We start from the raw sequence: 24,086 nt of genomic DNA, 5'->3' as shown, positions 1-24,086 counted from the left end.
TTAAGCTATTCCGTACCTAATTGTTAGCAGTATAAGGGCTGTTCCAAATAACCGCGGACCGGTAGGTGAGCTCACGGGACCTAGCAAGAGTGGTGCTTCGTTGAATTTAATCTCCATGATGACCAGGAGCTTGACTTAGTCAGTAATTGTATACAGTCGGCATCATTGCGCCACTTTGAGAAGGTGGTACGAAATAAAAACCCTCTTGTCGTGGCCACCGGAAATTACATACCCGATCCTGTGGATCGAATGGTAAACAGTTGACGTCGCCCTAAACACGTCATTACAGATCTTCCCGATCCATTAACGGTGCTTTTAGGTACCTCAAGCATCGGTCACCGTCCTCGCCGAACCTGTCGTGGCATAGACACAGCCCACTGAGTTTCTCGCCGGATCTTCTTAGTGGGTCGCCTTTCCGTTCCGGTGCTAGATTCTGCGAAGCACTGCTCTTGCTAGGGGAAAGTGTTAGCAACACTTCCGGTTTGAACCCCGTGAGCTCACCTACACGTTAGGGTGAAGCTGAAATAGACTCTCAAGGCTATCAGCATAGGTAGAGGAAAAAAAAGTTGAATCTACCACCGGATCGGAATCACGACCCACTGAGAAGAACCGGCGAGAAACCCAGTGAGGTTAGAGGCGCAAATATCTTTGAACCACAACACATGTAGCGCAGTTCGTGTATAGCACAGATCTATTTAAGTTTATTAGGTTCATGAAATTGTTTTTTTTAACGGACCTCTAAATGTGCTATTAATGACTTATGTTGCTTTCTCTAGCGCAGTCGAATATAAAACGTGAAAATAAAGGTGCCGTCACACTTATGATATTAAAACTGAATTATCGATGTGACTTAGAAACGTGATATTATTATGACAAGCCATTTTTTTAAATTTATGCTATATATTGCTAGAAATAGAGACAATACATTTTTAACAACGCCAATGGTTTAACGTTTGATTAATTTTTTTTATGATTGAAGTATTACTGGTGGATCGGAGGCCTTTCCAGTTTCACCAGGACAGGTGGGCGAGCAAGGCTCAGCCAGGAGGGGTGGGATTTGCTAACAGCTACCCGAGCGCCTCCGAAGAAGACCTAACAACTCAAGAGTAGCTGCTTTACGAATGACGTCGTCTCACGCACGTCGAACTCTTTGCCGAGTTCGACGAGTACGGTTACCGGAATCCCTAAGCCTTTTTTTTTTTTTTTTTTTTTTTTCCGCTCCTAGTGTTAGAGCTGAAGGTATCTAAAGCAAGAGTTATTGGATCTGATGGATCCGTAAGGACGTGTACGTTTGCTTGTGATGCTCATAGCAAACTATACTTTATTTTTATTGGAATAACGCATTTTTTACTGAAATAAAGGTATTAGAAAATGGTCCGTTTTTTTTTAATCAAACGTCGTAAGTGTACCATCGCACGTCTCGCCATTGCAGTTGAGCTCATCCATGATATTTGGAACCGCTGCGTTCATCCACAGTTCGTGTCCAGAGATTTTATTTACCACGTACCATCCGTCTCTGGAATTAACTCCTCTACGGTGTTTCCCGAGAGCTATGACTCATGTCTCAAGGTAGGTGTCGGCACTTAAGTGGTTGACGTCTATAGACTTCGGTAACAACTTTAAATCAGGTAGACTATGAGCTCGTCCACTCATATGAGTAATAAGAAAAATCTTACAATAAACTACACGAGAGATATCAGATATTATAAATTTATTAATTACATGTACCATATTAAACATATTATTATTCCTTGTTTAACCTTTTTATTTATAATGAGCATGAAACGAGTCCTTGTTAGGAATTAACATTACATGGTAACATTGTAGCTGTCATGTCATGTAGTTGTCATTTTATGTCATGTTTTGAAGGGGCGAGGGATTTAGATTAGTCCATAGATAATACACTTAATATTTAAGTCGTCGTACAGTAAACAGGTCGCAATCTCGTCGTGTCTTTGTCATTATCCCTGCCTAATACACACATCCCCGCCTCGCATAACACACCAGCTCTAACAATAAGCATAGACTCAATAACATAATAACATTACAAAATATTCTAGACGAAGTAACAAAAAAGATATTTAATTTCGAAAACGAACCACGCCGGATCTCTGTGATGGATCTCCGGTTTTGTTGGAGAGCTGTGAATATTAACAAGTTTATCTTGATTCGATTTAACTTGTAACCAGAAGTTTGGGATCTCTTTGAAGGTTCCTCCCCGAAATATGAGAACGGGCCTTCGTTTGTTAATGGACGTAATTTGAAACGCTGTAAGTGGCGTTTTGTTTTATTTACGAATAGAATATCTCATTGTGTCATTTCTTCAATTTACACGTAATAAACAGATTAAGGGATATCTCAATTGTCAACGTTTCAATGCTCGGTTATTTTTGAACTAATTTCGCGATTTCGGATTCCCTTTTATTGACTTGACTGATTCTATCTATATATATATATATATATATATATATATATATATATATATATATATCACAGAATACTTTAGCCTAATTCAAATTGGTTTTTTAAACTATTATTTATTTTTCATTTTTTAGTTGAATTTAAAATTTTTCTATATTTTTTTTAAATATTGAATTGTCATCGGTCCTTAATACGAGCTAATCCGACGTTTTGAAGGGGGTCAAAATCATGTTCAAAGATTCCGTTACATACATACATACATACGTCTGAAGCTAATAAAAGCGTATTAAAAAAGAACTCAAATGAGACCTTGTCGAATTTATCCAAATTCATTGCATCATACAACGTTTTTCGCCACAACAGTCCGGACCCTATAGAACGGCCGTCATCGATTCAAAGGATTTCTAATAGCTTCCCGAATCCCGCGCTCAACTAACAATCAACATGTTTGACGCATCCAGAAGTTTCGATTGAAGCCATACCTCTATACCTACAGTTGGCTCAAATTTCCGTCCGAATATCTTGGTTCAATTCGTTCAGTTAAATTTCTATACAGTGGAGTTTAGCTATCTATGTTCCGATAGTTCGTAAATAAATATTAATATATCATAATAGATCTGGACTGCCCAGTAATGCAACACTGGACAAGCGTGCATATTGAACACTCTGGATCCAAACCAGCCTATAGGTTAAGGTTGTTTTGACATTTTAATTGTATTCTGAAATTATTGTTAATGGTACACCGGTTTTTTTTTTCCTGTCTAAGCTGAGAGCCTTGAGAGGCTATTTCAGCGTAACCTTAACTAGTAGGTGAGCTCACGGGGCTCAAACCTGACGACGTTGCTAACACGAACCCTAGCGAGAGCCGTGCTTCGCAGAATCTACCACCGGATCGGAAACGCGACCCACTGAGAAGATCCGGCGAGAAACTCAGCGGGCTGTGTCTGAGGGTTAATTTACTCGTCGAGCTCTTCGTCGCAAGCGACGGGTTCGACGAGAACGGTGACCGGTGCTTGAGGTACCTAAAAGCACCGTTAGTGGATCGGGAGGATACGAAATGACGTGTTTTGGGCGACGTCGACTGCTTTCCATTCTGTCCGCAGGATCGGGAATGTAGTTACCGGCGACCACGATGAGAGGGTTCTCATGTCGTGCCGCTTTGTCGAAGTGGAGACGCCGGTAAGAGTAACGCAATCTATCGCCGAATAGCAGAAACGAATATCGAATGTACTAGTAAAATCGAGAAGTACACCGCCATCTCTTGTCAGATAGCAGAAACACACATCTACTCGACTTGCCCAGAATGTACTCGATAGATCTAGGGATGTCGTATTGACTATAAAAGTGTTGCAGAGATGCCACGAAAGCTAGTCGTGTAGTGAAGTAATCAGAGCTACTCTTTTTTTTATTGCTTTGGTGGGCGAACGGACTCACAGCCCGCCTGGTGTTAAGTGATTACCGGAGCATATCACATCTACAACGTAAAATTGCCTCACCCTTCAAACCGAAACGCATTACTGCTTCACGGCAGAAAAAGGCAGGGTGGTGGTACCTACCCGTGCGGACTCACAAGAAGTCCTACCACCAGTAATTACGCAAAAATCAAACCCGCAAAATTATGGGTTTGATTTTTACTACACGATGTTATTCCTTCACCGTAGAAGTCAATCGTGAACATTTGTTAAGTACGTATTTCATTAAAAAAAATTGGTACCCGCCTGCGGGATTCGAACACCGTTGCATCGCTACATACGAATGCACCGGACCGTCTTATCCTTTAGGCCACGACGACTATTCTATTCTAACTAAGAGATCCATCTCTGAATCGTAAATTAACCACCCTTATTACTTATATACGAAAGTGTATTTTTCAATAACGAAAGATCCATAACTATAAATACAGTATATATGTTTCGTATGGAACATTTTTCCGTATAACACATTTCTGTGTCGGGCTGTAAATCATGGGGCAAGTGTCAAACGTACCCACATATATATTCTTCAACGATTTTCATATTTATTGGTTTCGTTGGAGGCTATAAAGATATTTTTGCGTTTGGATAGGTTTAATGCTTTTAAGTTGTCGTTACGTAGGTAACGCATAAGTTCCCGAAATGAACGTGTCGGGAAAAGTGAGCAAAAATTTTTCGAATTTATTAAAAACTAGCTGACGCGGCAGACTTTTTAGTGCCACATTCGATAAATAAAAGACCTAAACTTTTCTATAAAATAAATATAAAAGGAACAAAAGAAATCCGTCCGACGGGAGACACATCAAAGGAAAAACAAAATTCTTATTTTTATTGAATTCCGATCATTTTCATATTTATCTACCTTTTAAACTTTCTCTGGACTTCCAGAAATAATTGAAGACCAAAATTAGCCAAATCGGTCCAACCGTTCTCGAGTTTTAGCGAGACTAACGAACAGCAATTCATTTTTATACATATAGACCAGCGACCCGCCCTCGCTTCGCTTCGAAAACTGTAATTTATTATTGATTTCTCCACTATTTAATGGATGTTATTATACATAAAAACCTTTCTCTTGAATCACTCTATCTATTAAAAAAAATCGCATCAAAATCCGTTGCGTAGTTTTAAAGATCCCCATTTATGGACAGACAGATATAGGGACAGAGAAAGCGACTTTGTTTTATACTATGTAGTGAAGACATGAAGATATTTCTTTAGTCGTTTAAATGTCAAATTAAATAAACTTCTCTTGAAGGAAATCATGAAATATTCATCCACACAGTTTCACTCGTCGCTTAAAAGACGTCTGAATATTAAATTTGCTCTGTTTTTTTTTTCTTCTTCAAATCGCTTTAAAGCTAATTGTGCTGCAATATATTATTTCACCGGTAAAAGTTTGAAAGCCACTGACCAAATGGATAGGACGCCCTGTCCTGGTGAAATTGGGAAGGCCTCCGGGCTACCAGTAATCCTTCATTAATAAATATAAGACGCCCAGTGTACTCATGTCGACCGATGTCAGTGTTCAAATTCCCGCGGGTAAGTACTAATTTTTGTAAGTAAATACGTACCTGACACTAGTTCACGAACGATTTTCAGAACAATAACCCCGTGTTCAAGATCAACACTGCGTGAAACGAAATGCTTATGCTATCTTTTATACATGTTATCTGTGCATTTTTCACTCACTCACGACTTTGGCGCCTTTTTTATAGTTTTCAAATTGATATCAAAATATTATCGTTGGATTGAAAATATACAACATAACTTCCAGAAACACACTTATTCCTTTTTTTTTGGCAATGAAGGGTCACTGGTGACCCGGATGCCTTTCCAGGTTCATCAGGACAGATGGGCGAACACGGGTTCAGCCAAGAAGGGTAGGATTTGCTAAAAGCCGTCCGAGCGCCTCCTAAGGATACTTAAAAACTCATGACCAGCTGTTTCGCGAATGAAACTACCGGATCGGTATCGACCGGCCCGGTGACCCGCGGAGAAAATTCGGCGAGAAACTCAGCGGGCTGATGTATGGATTAGGTTGTACGTCGAACCTTTTGCCAAATTCGATGAGTACCGTTACCAGATTCCCTGCTCCTAGTATTAGAGCTGAAGGCGTCTAATGCAAGAGTTATTAAATCTAATGGATCCGTAAGAACCTGTAATTGTTCAAATACTGCGCGAGGGCCACAGTAACTGGTGGTAGGACCTCTTGTGAGTCCGCGCGGGTAGGTACCACCGCCGTGCCTATTTCTGCCGTGAAGCAGTAACGCGTTTCGGTTTGAAGGGTGGGGCAGCCGTTGTAACTATACTGAGATCTTAGAACTTATATCTCAAGGTGAGTGGCGCATTTACGTTGTAGATGTCCATGGGCTCCAGTAACCACTTAACACCAGGTGGGCTGTGAGCTCTTCCACCCATCTAAGCAATAAAAAAAAAACTAAATCGCTGCTTGTAAAGTAAAATTTACTGGAAAAATATAAATATAATTTGGGAGATGTCATATCCAAACGTTTTCATTACTCTATACTGTTTCTACTGTCGGCAGTTGCCAAGACTGCAAGCAATGGGATCGCAGTGAAAATTCAATTTCTCAATACTAAAACGAATAAGACAATACAAGTCCCGATATTTGCCAACATTTCTATTGATACTTCAGTTTTCTTGTTCGATCTCTTCTCAGTCGTTTAAAAATGATTTTTCTCGTAGCCAATGCAGTTACCTATAGCCAATGCAGTTATATCCGAAATAAGAATGTATAAATAATGTACGAAGTCTGATTTTTAGTGATTAATACGGTTAACTTATAAATCTATATTTGGTATACCAATGACAGCAAATAACAATATGGCGGCTGAGTATATAGTGAATTCTAGTTATATCGTAAAAGATCATGAAAAAAATCAAACGAAACACAGAACGCCAAAGTTTAATAAATCAATGTCGTACAATGAACTCAATTGCAATGCAAAAGTCAAAACAAATTGGTTTTTTTTAAGTAAGCTTTTACTGGACTGACACAATTGGATCTCATCACTCAGTAGAAATGGCAAGAAAAACAGCTCTTTTCCAATATCGAATTGTATGAAATAAGCATTACAAAAACTAGATTGGATCTACATTACTACAGGTTGACCAGAAATCTATTCAGTACTAGAGTGTAATATTTATACCTATGTTTTTATCACTCACTTAGTCGCTGACTATTAGTCTATCAACTTTAGTACCTTTGCTGTTAAGTATTGCCAATATTTCTTACAAAGTAGTGTATTTTTATCTTGCGTTTTAATTCGAAGTTCCTGGCCTAATCCCTCACGATAACTATACTGAGACCTTAGAACTCTTATCTCAAGGTGGGTGGCGGAATTTACGTCGTACATGTCTATGGACTCCAGTAACTACATAACATCAGGTGGGCTGTGAGCTCGTCCGCCCATCTAAGCAATAAAAAAAACAGTATTTGGCATTTGGGTATACGTAGTAACATCTATAAGTGATTTGGCGTAACAATAACCACAGCTGCCTAGAGCAAAAACTTTCTTCTCGAATGCTCTTTCCGCAATTTAATCTCAATAAAGCAGTTCCGAAACTAAGTATATTATTATCTATGGTCTAAATCTTGAAGTTGCCAAGTTGAAAGTCAAACGTACATAAAATTTTTAGAGTTTATTTTTTTTAAAACACATTATTCACAAAACGTCCTGTGTAAGAAATGCAATGTGAAATAAAATAATAGGTAAATTCTGCTTACTTTTAAATACCACAGAATCGATAGATAGTTAAAGATAAATCAAAGTGATCCTATAGTTAGCAATAAAGCATTCTTCTATAATAAGTCTCTAGAGTACGGAAGATGAAATTCAGTAATGATAATTAATACAGCCTTGACAAAATTAGTCGTTTTTTATTTAACGTGCAACTGTTTTTGTAATATTAGCACCGATTGTTTCATAAATGTAGTTTTTGAGAAAATTTATTAGCCAGAAAATAATTTTTAGTTCGACGTTTTTGAATAAGCGGTATTGGCGAATTATTTCAAATAAGTTTCCCGATTTTGTTAATTCCTATCAGAAAAATGCTGGTCGCTTTTTTGTGTTCGTATGTTCCGATATTAGTATTTTTCTTTTAATACATTTCACAAATCATGAAGACAAAACTGCTCAGTGAGTTTCTCGCCGGATCTTCTCAGTGGGTCACGTTTCCGATCCGGTGGTAAATTCAGCGAAGCACTGTTCTTGCTAGGGCTGCTCTGCTCTTGCTAGGGTCAGTGTTAGCATCACTCCGGTTCGAGCCCCGTGAGCTCACCTACTAATTAAGGTTACACTGAAATAGCTTCTCAAGGCTATCAGCTTAGGTAGAAGAAAAAAAAACTTGTACGATTTATCACAGATTGGCCAGCCAGGTAATACATGTTTATATTCTACCAACTTCATATGTCAATTTACAAATGAACAATTATGAACAATTCACTAACATTTTTTGTTACAGACGAACTGCTAGCAGAATATACAATAACTATGGGCAAATTAAAAGAAGTATGTGAAGACGCAAAGGTCATATACAAGAAATCTCATAACACAATGACGACGCAGTCCAGAACTTGCTCTGGCTTTTCGCAGTACCAAAATAAATATGAAATAATTGAGCACAATTCACATACTAATCGAACTGAAACTAAACAAGGCAAAAGAGATTTTAGCATAGAAACGGAAATTTGTATTTTAAGAAGACATTACGGTAACAAACGCAATAAGATATCGGATAAAACTAAATCCAAATATTCAATAGGAGGTAAAGACATTAATAATGAGGAAGTCAAAAACGATGGGAGTGCATGCGGAGATAATGAAAACAAAGAAAGTACTAAATCACGCAAAGACGTAACTCGTATTCTACTTGACAACCTAAAAGGATTAATTAACTGCTTGATTCAAAATTATTTATTGGAAAATGGAGCGAACAATCAAAGAAAAGCAACAGTTCTAGACTCAATTTTTCATCAAAAAGAAGTACATGTTAATGAAATAGCGTCGTGCTCAACCTATATTTTAAATAAATCAAACACTGACCCCGCGAATAAAAACAAAAGTTTAGACACATCTGTGATGATATGCAAATATTGTAACCGAAAAACATCGGTTTATAAGAAATCGACAAAGTTCGACAAAGTCATCACTATTCATTCTTGCCCGGGCTCTTTTAAGAAACTAGGAGGAATCTCGACATTAAGCATGCCAAGAACTAAAAACAAAAGTAATGAAAGTTTCTATAAAGTTAAACAAATTCGACGAAAGCACATAATTTTGTCGTTCAAAGAGTCCAATAGGCTACTCGAATGTTCCAGTTTCGATTTATTAGCTGTGTCAACAAAGTCGTTGACAAAACGTTTTGGAACTTATCACGTCCAAGAAAGACAAAAGAGAAAAGACAAAGGAATTATGACTACAAAATCATTTTGTAAAACTGCTTCAAACTCTACACGTACTAAACGGAGCACACATGAAGACAGTTCTCATGGAAATATAGAAATTAAAGGCACAATAGAAGTTCTTGATATAGATGAAGCAACTAGTTTACTTAAAACAATTTATGCAGAGAACGACGTTAAAAATCAACTAGTCCCAAATGATCGTGTGCAACATGAAAATGCCCACGGCGAGTCTAACCCTAGCCCAGAAAATAAGACTACTATAAGAAATGATATAGAGGAAATAAAAAGGAACGAAAATCAGTTTCTAAATGAAGTAAATAGGATAGAATTAAATGAACACAATGATTTATTAAAGAGTGACAAAATTACAAACGAATCATTTGAGTCCAGTACAAAAATTGTACATAATGAGGAACCAATACATAGCTTTTGTGAAAAAGCTAATATTTGCAATAACAAAATGGCACCTAATCTGAAAATAAAGCAAAAAAAGATCTCAAAAGTGAATAAAATAAAACGTAATAGAAACAATAATTTTACGTACTATTATAAAAATATTCAGCCGAAAGAAACCAGAGCAGATTATTTGCAATATCTTAAAAGCATTTTTCAATATCTCACTGATAATAAAAAAATTAAATTAGAGATCAATGTTAATGTACATCCTAACACAGGCAAGGAGACAAAAAGTGTATTTGCGTGTGTTTCAGGACACGATTTCATATTTAATACTCGCAGCATTGATAAAACAGAGGCATACAATGTTAAGCCCTCAATTACATCAGTCAACGGTAATACAGAAACTAGAATGAGTCAAGAGATAATACCGATACTAGACGGGGCAGTCAGTCAAACGAAATATTTATATAACGAAGAAGACACAACAATTAATTCTAACATATCCAAACATACCAATAAAACTTCTAATGCACAAATGGTTAGAGAAATACAAGAACTCCGATCTGAAATAAAGATATTATGTTCAAGGACTGATAAAATTGTAAACGAACAAATAAAAAGAGAAATGATAAAACCTGAACATCAATCGGTCAATTCTAAACAGTATTTGGAGAAGTACTCTAAAGGCATCCAAATATCTAATGATTTAAAAAAAGGTATACCCTCGTCTGGATTAAAAATATCAAAAGAACCAAAGAAAGAAATGGATTTCTACACTAGAATGATGAAACGTAGTTCTTCATACAACGTCATAGACAGTGAGTCTGTAATCAGAGTTACTGACATGACATTGCCTTATGATAGTTACGCTGAACAAAAATATGTAGACGAAGCGTTATATTGTTCTCTACCAAAATCTAAATCTCTTTTTGAGATGAACAATCAATATGTAGCGTACTATTGTGAAAAATGTTCAAATTGTAGTAGCAGCCTTAGTCAAGTTAAAACTGAACGCAAAAAGAAAAAATGTCCCGTGACAAATTCTTCGTGTGAATGTAATGATGAATCAGCCGAAGCTTGTGATGCTCCGACTATGAGGGATTCAAATGTTCAAAGCTTTCCTGATTGTTCCACAATATCCATAAACGATGACGAAGATCTAGAAATGAATAAAGTTGTGGTGTTACGCAGAAATGGAATGGGTTTTGGTGAAGGTCTAATCTACTGTTTGATACTTTGGATACCTGCCATAATTATAGCGTTTCTCTTTTACGATTACGTTTTAAAAGATATATTATTTCAAAGGCCTCGTTCACATAAGTTAAATGCGAAAGGTTTTAATTTGAATCTGACTGATTTGGGTTTCTAGTCGTTGTCTTGTTTTTTTTTTTTTGTAAAAATAGTCGTTTTCTGTAAATAAAATTCGGTACTATTGATGTTTTTATTTTTCATTTTTTTGGTTGTTTATCGACGGACCAGTTGATCTGATATTTAATTATTGACAATTCTTTAAAACTTTTACGAGTCGAAAAATGTTTAACTGTTTTTCTATCTTTTTCAGTGACCTTATAGGACAGGGCCAAAACAAAAATGCTGAATGATCAAGCCAATACGCATTGGAAATTTGCGGAAGTGCCAAATCTAACACCTGAATCAAATTTGACAATTAACGAAATTGAAGACTTTGATTGCTCAAAATCTGAAAGCAAAGTATTACATGAAGAGTCTAGATTCATAAAATTCATTGAATCAAATGCTTTTATTCCGTTTATTGACAGCGATAATTCAAAGAACAGTACATTTGATTACATTGTTAGACCTATAGACGTACACGTGCAACCCCAAGTAATCTTCGATGCAAATATAACTCGGAAGGCCATTGGAGATAAATTGACAAAGAAAAGTACAAAACACAAAAGAATAATCACGTTTAAGAATATACATTTTAAATACAAAACACCGAAATATACCATGGAGAAACGTTTTAGTACTCATTATAAAAATCGATACAGAAAATCCAAACTGGATGCTAATTATGTGATAAATTTTGATACAAATTTATCTCAATTAGTTTCAAAACCAAGAAAACTAAAGAAAGTGCTTGCCCAAGAAAACCTTTTATTGAAGACTTCGTTTTGCTCAAATGAATTCATAATGAATGCAAATGAAAATAGATCAATCAAATCGGCCTTATCTGCAGAATCGAGCTTTTTGAGCGCTTCAAGTAACAAAACCCTAACACTTAATGATTCTATGTTTCCTAGTATACATTCTGTCAACTTAGCAACACTTAAATCACCGAAAAATGTAAATCCATACAAAACAGATGTTATCAATGTAGCTGTAGCTGTTGGGTGTAATAAAACTAAAACAATAATACCTCCTTTTAACGTCAGTGAACAAGATAGATATTATTTTAAAAGCAACGAAACTATTGTCCTCCCAAATATACCTCTAACATCTCAAGTTATAGTGGACAGTGAAAATGTTTGTTTTAATAATGATGTGAACAACCCTAAAAAGGAGATCGATTCATTAATTGGAACTAAAGATACGACGGATAACTCCAGTTTTGGCGTTTCGTGCGATAGCAGTGATGCGTATGTCATTGCAAGGACTAGTTCAGATTTCAACAGCTCAAATTTGTCAACAAGTATTCAAGATTGTGATAGCTCTGTAACAGAACGAGTGGGAAACAAAACTGATGTTGATTTAAATACAAACAAAATAACACGTAACAACACGGTAATCAATATGGGATTAGTTCCTGATGATAATGTTACCATAGTAGAAACGAATAACAATGTTGCTGTCACTAAAGAACTAAAGAAATATACTATTGATCAAAATAAAAGTGAAATTACAATTAATTTCAATGCTAGAGATGAAACAAAAAACGTTTTGAAAAAGAATCTGGACGTACTCGAAGATTTTGCTCCAAGAAAAATGATTAACTTACCAGATAATAATTTTATTCATGCACAAATAGGAGAAAATGCGAAGCCTTTTTCGGACGAGTTAAAGAGATACACACCTGAAAGTTTGACTGATCTATGGGATAGAATTGTTATAATGATTGATATAGCTATAAAACGCATAGAGGATACAATTTCCAAAAAAATTGAAGAATGGAAGGAATATTTAAACTCATTTGAAATTCATAAGAGCCATGGAGCTGAGCAGGAAGTATCCAAAATTATTGAGCCTGGAATCGAAGTCGTTTCAAGTATCGATGAAAATTTAGATGTTTATCAAAATAAAGTAGACGTAAACGAATCGATCCAATGCAATTTGATAGAAAATAGTATAATAGATAAACTAGCATTGAAACTTGGCGCTTCACAAAGTATTAAGTCCAAGGATTCCTTCAAAAGGTTGAGAACGAAATTTTTCAGAGACTATTTTGAAGTCATAAAACCTCCAAACGATCTACACATCAACGATGACAATGAAACTTTATCTAGACAAGACTACATGTTCGAAAACGTGAAACAGTGGAATCGCATCAAAGCCGTTTTCGAAGTTCCGTTACAGTATCTCAAAGAGAACGCATTTGTGTTGGCCAGTGTTCCTATGTTTTTCCTTAGCATGCTATGTCTCTATGGTCTTATTGTTTTGGTTTTGAACCCTTGACTTATTATATTTCGGTTTTCGTACGAGATTCTTTAAGCTTTTTTTTAATGCATTGATTTTGCCTTATTGTGTGTTAAGTGATTACCGGAACATAGATATCACAATAATCACGATATCACTCATCACTTGGTTTGTTGGAAGGTCTTAATTCTAATCATTGTGTAACATAAAAAAATGAAAATTCGATTTCGTATTTGCAACACTTTTTTTCGTACTATTTTTAAATTACTTTGGATTAACCTTCATTGTCGAAATATGACTGGTAACATTACCCGCAAGAGGTGAATGAAATTTCCAATATATTCTTTCTGCCGATGCGCAGTCGTGCGCTCTGATTTTATAAAGACAGCCAGAAATACACAGGAAGATGTACAATACATTCGTGGCCACATCACGGGATATATTCACAGAATTCAAGTATATTCTTCAAGCCACTCAGATCTATTGGTCACCGCCACTGGTTTTATCTAAAAGTATTTCTAATAATGCTGAATCAGATGTTAATATTATTTGGGCACGTATAAACAGTCTGCGCTGGCGACTACGATTGCCAATTATTATACAATTACTAATTAACCACAAATGTAGGCTGAAATTTAAAAATTAAAAAGAAAAACAATTTCCAAGGATCCTAACATGTTTATTAATTTCATAATCACATAAATAAATATAGAACAATTAAAGAAAAATAAATAGAAGGAAAATTACTATGCACTTAATAAAAGACTAGACCATAGACTGAAGACTTATAATTACAAAAGAGGATATAGGAAAATGAAGATTTTATCATGAACAAAATCTTTTTTTTTATAGATTTTATGGCCTGATATAGAGACTTTTAAGCCAAGTCTTATATTTTCTCCATGAATAAAATCATGAACAATAACAACATGCTAAAAAACAATAGAACCTATTTTCGAAAATTCTATATTGTACCACAAGCGAGCAAATTAATAATTATAGAAAAGTGAAGTTGGGAACAACCAATTTAAATTTTGGACTTTATGTAGGCTGCCTCTTCACATAACAAAGTTAGCAAGTCACCAAATTCTCTAGCCAATTTATTCTAATGATAGTAATTGTTTCATCGAGTTATAACAGAAAAGTCCGACAATATCTTTAACCGAATGTCATCACCGAAAAATGTTTTTAAGTACTTAATGATTTTGGAACCGAAATGTTCATAAATATTTAGTCTTTGCTTTTCTGGGTTAATACAACGGGACGAAAAAATTCCTTCCGAAATCTGCATGCTAACAAATAACATTAGAATTATCTTCTACCCCAAACGTTAACGTCCATTAGATCGCGAAAGGAATTAGTGGCATTTTTGGATAAGGATTCTGGCTGCGAAAGCTATTTTCACTGGTAATGTTTCATTGGTTTACTGTTCTTGAGCTAAAACCAAATGTCCGGATCTGTCCAATGTAAACACGGGACGAAGACGACGAGTCCTGTTAAAAAAGCAATAGCATTAGAAATGGCGGGTCAAGATACTCACGTGTCCACATGCAGATAACAAAATACAATATCAAGAACTTGTAAAACGTTTATAAGATATAAGTAATCAGAGATAAATGACAAACGGTCATCTGGGCTTACGATTGCCTGAGCTGATATACATACTAGGTATACGTTTAAATTTATGCAAATATGTATATATAAGCACCTAGGCAAAGAATCGTTTGTCCGTTGTGGGAATCAAATCCGGAATTCGCGTCCAATAGTCAAAGGTACGGCACAAGAGAATCACTCAATACTTTATTTGGCGCTTTCCACCAAATTCCAATCACATCTGCAGTAGATGACCAAAATTTCATCGCTATTAGTAAATTTAGCATCTCCATTATTATTTACGATAAGAGGGAGATAACATTTACGTTTAATTTTGTATTTTGAGAAGATTATAGTCTAGAAATGCTCAGACACAAATAAACGGGGTGTCCTTGTGAATTACTTCAATAATTTCGAGAGATTTTTAGATATATCTCGGGATATTTACCTGAGTTTAGCATTTTTCCTCCTACCCCCGTTGGAGACCGCCACGGCCTGGGCGATGGCAGGACCTTCCTCCGTTACTTCCTAATAATCAACCAAATAATTAATTTAGCTTGCCACGAGTGAAAGTCGTGTCCTTCGATTCAGTTTTAAGGTATTTTAATGTACAGTCAAGGCAGAAGATAATATCGCACCTTTAGAATTTAAGTGGCCTAATCAAAAATTCTTATTTTTTTGCAAACTCCAAAAATATTATTGAAGAATTTTAATATTAATATTTTAGATTTTAATACTTTAATGTATGCGCTTTATTTTTAAGAGACTGAAAGGGTTCTTTTTTCTTTTCTAGACTAAAAGAGGCTTTAATTTTGTAAACTGATAGATGAATATGTTTATAAGTTATTTAAAGTATAAAATTATTTATCTTAAAATTTTTAATTAAGCCATTTCATTTCTAAAAATGCGATATAATAAAAGTTGAAAACATCATAACTCAATTGTTTTTCATTAGTTGGTTACGTGATCAGGATCTTAGGCCGAATTCCTTGCACACATTATACAGAATGTTTACCATTCCAATCTACCTTATAGTTCATTTCACAATAGCTAGTACTTGTAATTTTGTTAAGTAAATAAAGGAATTGATAGGTGTCCCGCGCTTTTCACGCATTCCGTGAGTTGACTTGCGACACAAATACACTAAATGAATTTCAGCTTTTAGGGAATCCCAAATGATTTTGGCATTAGGAGGGCAATTGTAATTTGTATTCTTCTTCTTCGTCGCTTTCTTCATTACTGAAGGTCGTGTCCCTGTAACTTGACCGTGGCCTGTCTCGTGAGCTGTTTCCATCTCGTCCGGTCCTCAGCTTCTCGAAGGGCGGTTGCGACTGGCAGCCCAGTTAGGGTGGTTATTTGGTCACACCAGCGACTAGGTGATCGACTGCGGGGTCTCTTTCCTTCTACTTTGCCTATCACAATCACTTTGTCCAAGTTATCTGACTGTTGGCGGGCAATGTGACCGAAGTAGCTGAGGATCCTCTGATAGCAGATTGTTGAGAACCTCGGATGCGAAGCTGATCCAGAATAGATTTATTTGTCCATGGAATTCCGAATTTTTGTGTTAACGACCTGTTTTTGTTGGCGGGCTCGATAACTACTGTACCATTCAAACTTAACTCAAAAATAAAACATTGGATGAATACTGCGACGAATTTCAGTCAGATTCCAATTTAACTTACTTCGACCGCTGATTCAGTAGTGGTCTGGTATCCAGGGCTCGCCTGCTGCCTCGGCACTGGATATGGAGCTCCGTATTGGGTGATAACTCTTGGCTGGGTCCTGGAATAAGAGTAATGCTGAGACTAAGATTTTTCCAAACTAAGGTTTGCGGCGCTTTCTTAAATATTTTACCGCGAAGCGAAGTGAAAGTGATACTTTTTTATATTGCCGCTGTGTGCTTGATGCTGTCCATGGGCGTTCATAATAAGAAACACTAATTGCCTAATTGTTTAAAACGAAATATTGTTTTCCAAAAACATTGTGTGATAAAGGTTAGAGAACCATACACCGAAAACAGTCCAGTTATTTATCTGACAATACCGTTACGAGACCCTGGTGAACCCTGAGCTACATAATTCTATTAACTTTCAGCAGTATCTTCTGCTCAATCTTCTCCCGCCCTAATTCCCGGGAGACTAATGGGAGGATTATCGAGTCCTTTCACGAACACATTCTATTCTATCAGCCCACAGATGTCCACTGCTAGACATAGGCCTCCCACAAGCCTCACCACAAAGATCGGTCCTGCACTGCCTGCATCCAGCGGATCCCGCGAACCTCAATAGGTTGTCAGTCCATCTTGTGGCAAGCCTACCCACACTACGTCTTCCGGTACACATAAAAACTCCAAATTAGTATCATCTCCAAGATGGTCAAATCGAAAATTCTGCCACCGTTTCCCATTTCATTGCCCAATTATAAAGTATTTCAATTCACGAACACGTAAACACTTTAAGCTAGTATCATCTCTAACATGATCAAATCCACAATTCTTCCACCGTTTTCCATTTCGTTGCCCAATTATAAAGTGTTTCAATAGTGAAAGTTCAAAGTTACACAAGTAACGCAATAATATCCGAACTCACATTTATAATTTACTGTTTTGTTCAATTAAAGGTTATCAATATGCGACGCCGAGTTAGGGCAATGTTCACCATTGTTACGAGTCTCATTTACATAAATCGAAATATACTGTGGATACACGAAGCGAATCTTTATATTGTATAGGCGATATACGACAACTATGTTACAATCTTATCACGTTCAGTGAAACTAGTGTCCTTAGTATGAATATAAAATGATTTTTCGGTAGGCAGCGGCTTGGCTCCGCTCCTGGCATTGCTGAAGTCCATGGGCGACGGTAACCACTTACCATCAGGTGGGCCGTACGCTCGTCTGCCAACAAAGGCTATAAAAAGTGTGTGTGTCCGCTCCGACGCACGACTGGAGTTTACTGGATATAAAAAATTAAACGAAACAATACGAGAAATAGTTCTATATTACGACAACACGATACACTACAGATTATTAACAAATTAACGAGACACAAAACAAACGACTAACAAATATATGAAAATACAATAATGAGAGAAACGCGCGATCAGTACGAGGCTTTGTGGCGGACTGCCGGCGCAGCAGCCCGGCGTCACCTGCGATAACGCATTTCGTGTGACATGCGCAATCAGGCGCATAACGCATTTCGTGTGACATGCTAGTACGATTTTGGTCCCCATAATTTTCATACCCCGGGCCTATATATGTAAATCGATTCTAAAGGAGTAAACTCCAAAAAAATAAATAATAATAATAGCCTTCGAGGAAAAAGAAATGTCTTTAAAAAATTCCTGACGCTTCTCTTTCTTCTTTTGTGTATATTCATGCCTTCTGTAGTTGCACTATCCATCATAGTACAATTTAGAAAATCTTAAAACCCCATTAAATCAATTATCAAAATTAAATATGTGTCCTGTATTTGAGATCGCTCAAATGGGCTGAGTATTAAATAAATAGTAAAGAAAAACGAACAGTGGTTCGATTTTTTTTTTTATCGTAAACAAAATAGGTAGGACCTCTTGTGATTCCGCACGGGTAGGTACCACCACCCCGCCTAATTCTGCCGTGAAGCAGTAATTTAAAGGGTGGGACAGCCGTTGTAACTATACTGGGACCTTCGAACTTATATCTCAAGGTAGGCGGCGGCAATTACGTTATAGATGTCTATGGGCTCCAGTAACTGCTTAGCACCAGGTGGGCCGTGAGTACATCCAACCAAGAAAGCAATAACAAAAAAAAACTCCCGATTTAAATATATTGGCCATAAACTTTACTTAGTGTCGCGTACGGCTAATATGTTTTCAGTAATACATTTAATTATTAAAATTCTGTATGTACACCGACCTTGCTCCAAATACGGTGGCCACTGCAGTCGCTTTCGACCCCTCGTCATCATCTTCGGCCTCCTCGGACTGCTCAAGGTCGTTTCCTTCTTGATCTACGTCTAGCCCACTTTGCAAGGTTCCTTGGTTTTGTTGGGCAGGCTGAGCTACAAATTGAGGCTGGAATTGCCCTTGATAGAGCTGATCTTGACTGATCAGCTGGGCAGGGAAAAGTGGTGCCTGATACTGGTTGACGGGTTGCTGAACGAAGACAGGCGGCTGATATACTTGAGGTTGCTGGTAGTTCGGTTGAGTTTGAGGTTGATAAACTTGAGGTTGGATATTTTCAACCTCTTCCCGATTATTGTTCTCTGATTCTTGGGCTGGTTGCGCGGCGAATTGAGTGGGCTGGTTTATTTGCGTCGGTTGAAGAAGGACCGGTTGAGCCTGCAGTTGAGGGAACTGCTGAGGTTGGTAGGTAGCGGCAGGTTGATACTGCACTTGCTGTTGAATACCGACAGCTTCGCTGTTAGGAGCCAGATAGTTTGGCTGGAGTGCTTGTGGCTGCAAAGCGATTGGTTGTTGGTAATCAGGTTGGTAGGCAGGTTGGAACTGAGCTGCAGGCTGTTGAACCAGATAGTTTGGTGGGGCTTGTTCTCCGATCAAAAGCGGCGGATTTCTGTTTATATTTTGCTGACCTTCAACCTGTTGCTGAGCGAGTACAGAAGGGAAGGCAGCGAAGTGCGCAGGTCCATCGAACCCAGCTGGCTTCTGCTCAACTTGCAGCGGCTGGACGTAGCTATCCCTAATTTGTTGTAAAGGAACAAATTGTGGTTGCAGCCGTAGCTGAGCCAACGAAGCGAGGTACAACTCCCCAGGGTATTGCTGAATGTTCTGTCTCGTGATTTCCACAGATGTCTTCTGTTGTAGCTTGGCTGGAGAGCTGTCGTCTTCTAAGATCTCTCGTTCATTCAGATTGGCTTCGGTGACTTGAGTGGCGGGAGCTTCTGTGGTCCTCTCAGCAGGCGTGGTCGAAGTCGGTCGCGCAGTGGTTCTTGAAGCGAATTGCCTTGGGGCTTGTGGTGCAGGAAGGTTATTAGCTTGATTCTTAGCCTGAGCTGCCTCTAGTTGCTTTTGCCTTTGGAAAGTGCGGTAGTTCTCTTGTTGGATCTGGTACTGAAAAGAATGTGTAAGATGAAATTAGAGAAATAATTTACAACCAGCAGCAAATTAGTTGCTCTCCTGGCATTACTAGAGCCAACAAGTGACGATACTAATATTATATGATATGACGATACTAATATTATAAAGCTGAAAAGTTTGTTTGTTTGTTTGAACGCGCTAATCTCAGGAACTACTGGTCCGATTTTAAAAATTCTTGCAGTATTAGGAAGATTTCAGTATTATTGAGGAAGGCTAATAGGCTATATAACATCATGAGACCCATACAAGTGGAGCACCAATAAAGAATGTTTCAAAATATTTTCATTTTCTACGTAAATGAAGTGGGGGGGGGGTAAAATTTAGCGTTATGTAACTATTCCACGCGGACGGAGTCGCGGGCAAAAGCTAGTAACTTATAAATTTCTATCTATGAATAACAAAAAAAAAATACTTTCAATGTCCCGAAATTTATCCTAAGACACATATATCATTACCATCATTACCACTATTGATCTAAATTTATGAGCCATTATGAGGTACCTGATTCTGCTTGAGGTTTTCGTCCAAGTTCTTAATGTCAGAAGTAAAATATGGTCCTTGATTCTCTTGGCCATTTATTGGAGAAGTCTGGAATATTGGCTGCTGCTCCTGAGTAGGTAGACCTTGGACTGACACGTCATTGGGTATTCCATACTCGTTGCTAGGTATTACCGGAATGGCTGGATTCCTTGGGTCAAAAGGTGGCAGATAGTTTTGGGTTTGCTGTGGCTGCAACAAGAATTACGTGGTGAGTATTAAAAAGACTATCTCGTGTGTCTTGATACATTATGCCAATTTGTGGGTAGTTATGCAAATAATGGTGTACAAAAATGGCCTTATTGATATGACGCTTAAAATGCATTCGGAGTGAGTGGTGATGTGATGGAGGGCGGTCACGTTTGATGTCTATGGACTCCAATACAACTCAATACCAGGTATGCCGTGATCTCGTTCAACCAACTAGGGTAATAAAAAAACAATACTCAAGGATAATAAAGGTAGAATTTTTTAAGTTATCAAAATTCGTCTTTTTTTTATTGCTTAGATGGGTGGACGAGCTCAGAGCCCACCTGGTGTTAAGTGGTTACTGGAGCCCATAGACATCCACAACATAAATGCGCCACCCACCTTGAGATAAAAGTTTTAAAGTCTCATTTAGTTACAACGGCTGCCCCACCATTCAAACCGAAACGCATTACTGCTTCACTGCAGAAATAGGCAGGGTGTTGGTACCCACCCGCGCGGACTCACAAGAGGTCCTACCACCAGTAAAAAACTGTCTTACCTGCAACTGTCCTCGTTGCGGCAACACGAAGGCTGGGCCTTCAGGTTTCCAGCCGCTTGGAGCGTAGGGCGCCGGAGCCTCTGCTACCACACTGGCCAACGCCAATATCACAGCCAATAATTCCTGAGGAGTTGACATCAGTTAAGACCAAACTAAGATGTCTAACATTAATCGCAAATAAAAACCAATCATGCTTCATTTCAGGATTTGTATTTTTAAATGCTAGGTAAAAACATATTACAGCTTTAAAAATTAAAGCTTTAAAAAATTTTAAATATAAAAATAAATACATTAATCGCTTAGGAGCGATGTCTAGTCACCACATATACGATATCGTCAATTTTACATTGTGCAAAATTTTAAAATGAACAAAATAATTTATAATCATTAATCAGATTTAAAACAGAACACATCGATTATTTGTTAAAAACGAAAAAGTGTCTATCGATAATGTAATCAAACACTAGTCAATAAAGCGAGTATACATAAAAACACACGTGCAATCACCTTCATTATGCCGATGTATTACTTCAAGTTGCGATTCACACCATCTTTTTATAGACAATAGTGATGTGACATTGTTATTCGGGATGCGTGCTTATCGACCTTACTATTAGGGATGTGCGAGGTGCATGCTAATTTTATCGACTGTCGTTTTTTTCTTGGTTATAACTATTGAGATCTGATTTAAATGAAGTGAGATTTTAGAGCACTTTTCCTTAAAAGACATATCACACACGGTCATCTCATCCGGAACTAAGATTTCCTGGGCTCCCATCTATACGTATCTGTTCAAATAAGAAACGGGAATGTATTCGCGATGTGGGAATCGAATCCACGAAACTCAAGCGAGGTATAAGGGGTAATAACTTCTGCGCTAAAAAAACCAATCAATGACACTGAATAAGTTGCTTGTTTTAACACGCTTTTATTAGTTTGATATGTATGTTTGCTTGTATGTAACGGAATTTTTGAACGGCCTTTTGAAGTCACTGATTTGAGGACCTGTGTGCTTAGTGCGAGTTTTTTAACGTTGTCGATAGCGTAAAAGTTAGCTCATATTTGTATGGAAGGGGATAGTTTGCCTGCGTTTGCCGGTAGGGGCGCTGTTCCAACTGCATACAAAACTGGGTTAACTTTTACGCTATCGAGAACGTTAAAAAACTCGCACTACGCACACTGAAGACATCCAATTAACTCGAAAATCTGTACACACATCAAAGACCTATCACAATACAATAGTTCTAACTTCGGTCTTATATCCTGACCAGTTGTCTTGTTAGTTCCAGTTGACTCAATTTACTATACAAGCGTATTTTACTTTAGTTTTTAAACTACATTCAGCATTACTTTGATATTTCCCTTTCTTTTTATTTAGACAACACGTATGTAAGTATTACGTTAAAATCTTTATAAGGTCTTATCACTTAATTATTATTAAAGAAAATCCGTAAGCATTATAATTATTATTTCGAAGCAATACATGCGGCCCATGGTCCGCTGTTAAGCGATACATGCACAAACGCTTCTGCTTAATAACCAGGAATAATACTAAGATATAATTGTACAAGTTGCTACTTATTTTGTATTTACTTGCATATTTTTAGTATTTATTTGTATTTAATCGTATGTAAATCTATCTTATATTGTATTTTTATTCTTCACATGTTTATACGGCGAAAAACTCAGAGGGCTTGTGACCCAGCACGGGTACCATAGGCCTATTTCTGATACGGAGCAATCATGCTGTACGTTTTCAAGGATGGAACAGCAATTGAATCTCAATTCTCATGTACCAAATTGGGTGTGACATTCGCAATCTATTATCCATGTTCTCCGATAATCACTTAACAGTAGGTGTGCCGTGAGCACGTTCACCATTTCATAAGCAATAAATAAAAAAACATGCGTATTTTATATGGCTTATTTGTCCTAGATGGGTAGAAGCGGTCTAACTGGCTGCTTCCCATCGACCTTGAGACATGAGGTCGATGTCTCAATAGCATCACGTCTGTCCTGAATATATGCATGACTGACTCGGCGGTACAGTAGTTAGAGGCTCCGACTGTTGCGCCAAGGGTCGTGGGTTCGATTCCCACATCAAACTAACATTCGTGTGATGAACATTTTGTTTTCTGGGTGTTCATTATCTATACAATGATATGGAATATTCTCTAAAACGGTTGAACAATAATAAAAGACCTCATTGTGTTTTTTTTTCTGTACAATATTAAGGAAACAACATTTATTTAAAGGCTTTATTTTCCACAGTATTATTGTATTAAGTAAAACTGAACTCCTCTTTTTTCTCAATGACAGAGAGCTCAGTCAATCTAATTAAGGAAAATCATATTTTTTTTAAACTAAAAAGTATCAAAGGTTCTGTGTAAAAGCCAGCTGACCCGGCAGACTTCGTAGTGCCTCAATCTATACTAATATTATAAAGAGGAAAGATTTGTTTGTTTGTTTGTTTCGAATAGGCTCCGAAACTACTGGACCGATTTGAAAAATTCTTTTTCCATTAGAAGCCGATATTGTCTCTGATGAACATAGGCTACTTTTTTTAATTTTTTTTTTTTTGTTTCATGTGTGTTTTAATGTTTCCGAAGCGAAGCGAGGGCGGGTCGCTAGTCGATAAATAAAAGACCTAAAATTTTGTATAAAATAAACTTAAAACAAACAAAAGGAATCCATCCGACGGGGCACACATCAAAGGAAAAACAAAATTGTTATTTTTATGTAATTCCGAGTATTTTCATATTTATCTACCTTTTAAACCTTCTCTGGACTTCTACAAATAATTCATGACC

At 37.2% G+C, this 24,086-nt stretch overlaps 2 protein-coding genes across 4 annotated transcripts; one reads left to right on the top strand and one right to left on the bottom strand.

Annotated features, from left to right (window-relative positions):
• The first annotated feature begins 7,496 nt into the window (after nucleotides 1-7,496).
• LOC101742629 (uncharacterized) lies at nucleotides 7,497-13,384 on the top strand. 2 transcript variants are annotated; one of them, XM_021346366.3, is made up of 2 exons: nucleotides 7,497-7,629; nucleotides 11,285-13,384. In XM_021346366.3, exon 2 carries the CDS (start codon nucleotides 11,314-11,316, stop codon nucleotides 13,354-13,356), a length of 2,043 nt encoding a protein of 680 aa, XP_021202041.1. In that variant the 5' UTR covers nucleotides 7,497-7,629; nucleotides 11,285-11,313; the 3' UTR covers nucleotides 13,357-13,384. The 2 variants fall into 2 exon arrangements, with proteins under 2 accessions (XP_021202041.1, XP_037875905.1); XM_038019977.2 differs by lacking the exon at nucleotides 11,285-13,384 and adding an exon at nucleotides 8,382-11,159.
• A 591-nt stretch (nucleotides 13,385-13,975) lies between these two features.
• Nucleotides 13,976-22,066, bottom strand: LOC101742330 (probable basic-leucine zipper transcription factor I). 2 transcript variants are annotated; one of them, XM_004923704.4, is made up of 7 exons: nucleotides 21,784-22,066; nucleotides 21,277-21,399; nucleotides 20,493-20,720; nucleotides 18,811-19,964; nucleotides 16,593-16,692; nucleotides 15,359-15,438; nucleotides 13,976-14,810 (listed from the first exon to the last, which is right to left on the bottom strand). In XM_004923704.4, exons 1-7 carry the CDS (start codon nucleotides 21,787-21,789, stop codon nucleotides 14,741-14,743), a joined length of 1,761 nt encoding a protein of 586 aa, XP_004923761.1. In that variant the 5' UTR covers nucleotides 21,790-22,066; the 3' UTR covers nucleotides 13,976-14,740. The 2 variants fall into 2 exon arrangements, with proteins under 2 accessions (XP_004923761.1, XP_021202042.2); XM_021346367.3 differs by having other exon boundaries at nucleotides 21,443-21,795.
• Between the last annotated feature and the right edge of the window lie 2,020 nt (nucleotides 22,067-24,086).

Source organism: Bombyx mori, chromosome 24, assembly GCF_030269925.1.
Source record: "Bombyx mori chromosome 24, ASM3026992v2".
Classification (NCBI taxonomy): domain Eukaryota; kingdom Metazoa; phylum Arthropoda; class Insecta; order Lepidoptera; family Bombycidae; genus Bombyx; species Bombyx mori.
Note: the sequence above shows the minus strand (reverse complement) of the source record. Positions and strands in the feature narration are given on the sequence as shown.

What these genes read in the sequence shown, in the direction of transcription:
- LOC101742629 (XM_038019977.2), top strand. Translation starts at nt 8,411, where the DNA reads ATGGGCAAATTAAAAGAAGTATGTGAAGACGCAAAGGTCATATACAAG.
- LOC101742330 (XM_021346367.3), bottom strand. Translation starts at nt 21,568, where the DNA reads ATGTATTTATTTTTATATTTAAAATTTTTTAAAGCTTTAATTTTTAAA. An exon ending in AAAACCTCAAGCAGAATCAG is followed by an intron (nt 19,965 to 20,492) that starts GTACCTCATAAT and finishes CATTCTTTTCAG; the next exon opens with TACCAGATCCAACAAGAGAA. An exon ending in AGGAAAAATGCTAAACTCAG is followed by an intron (nt 14,811 to 15,358) that starts GTAAATATCCCG and finishes CTTTTTTAACAG; the next exon opens with GACTCGTCGTCTTCGTCCCG.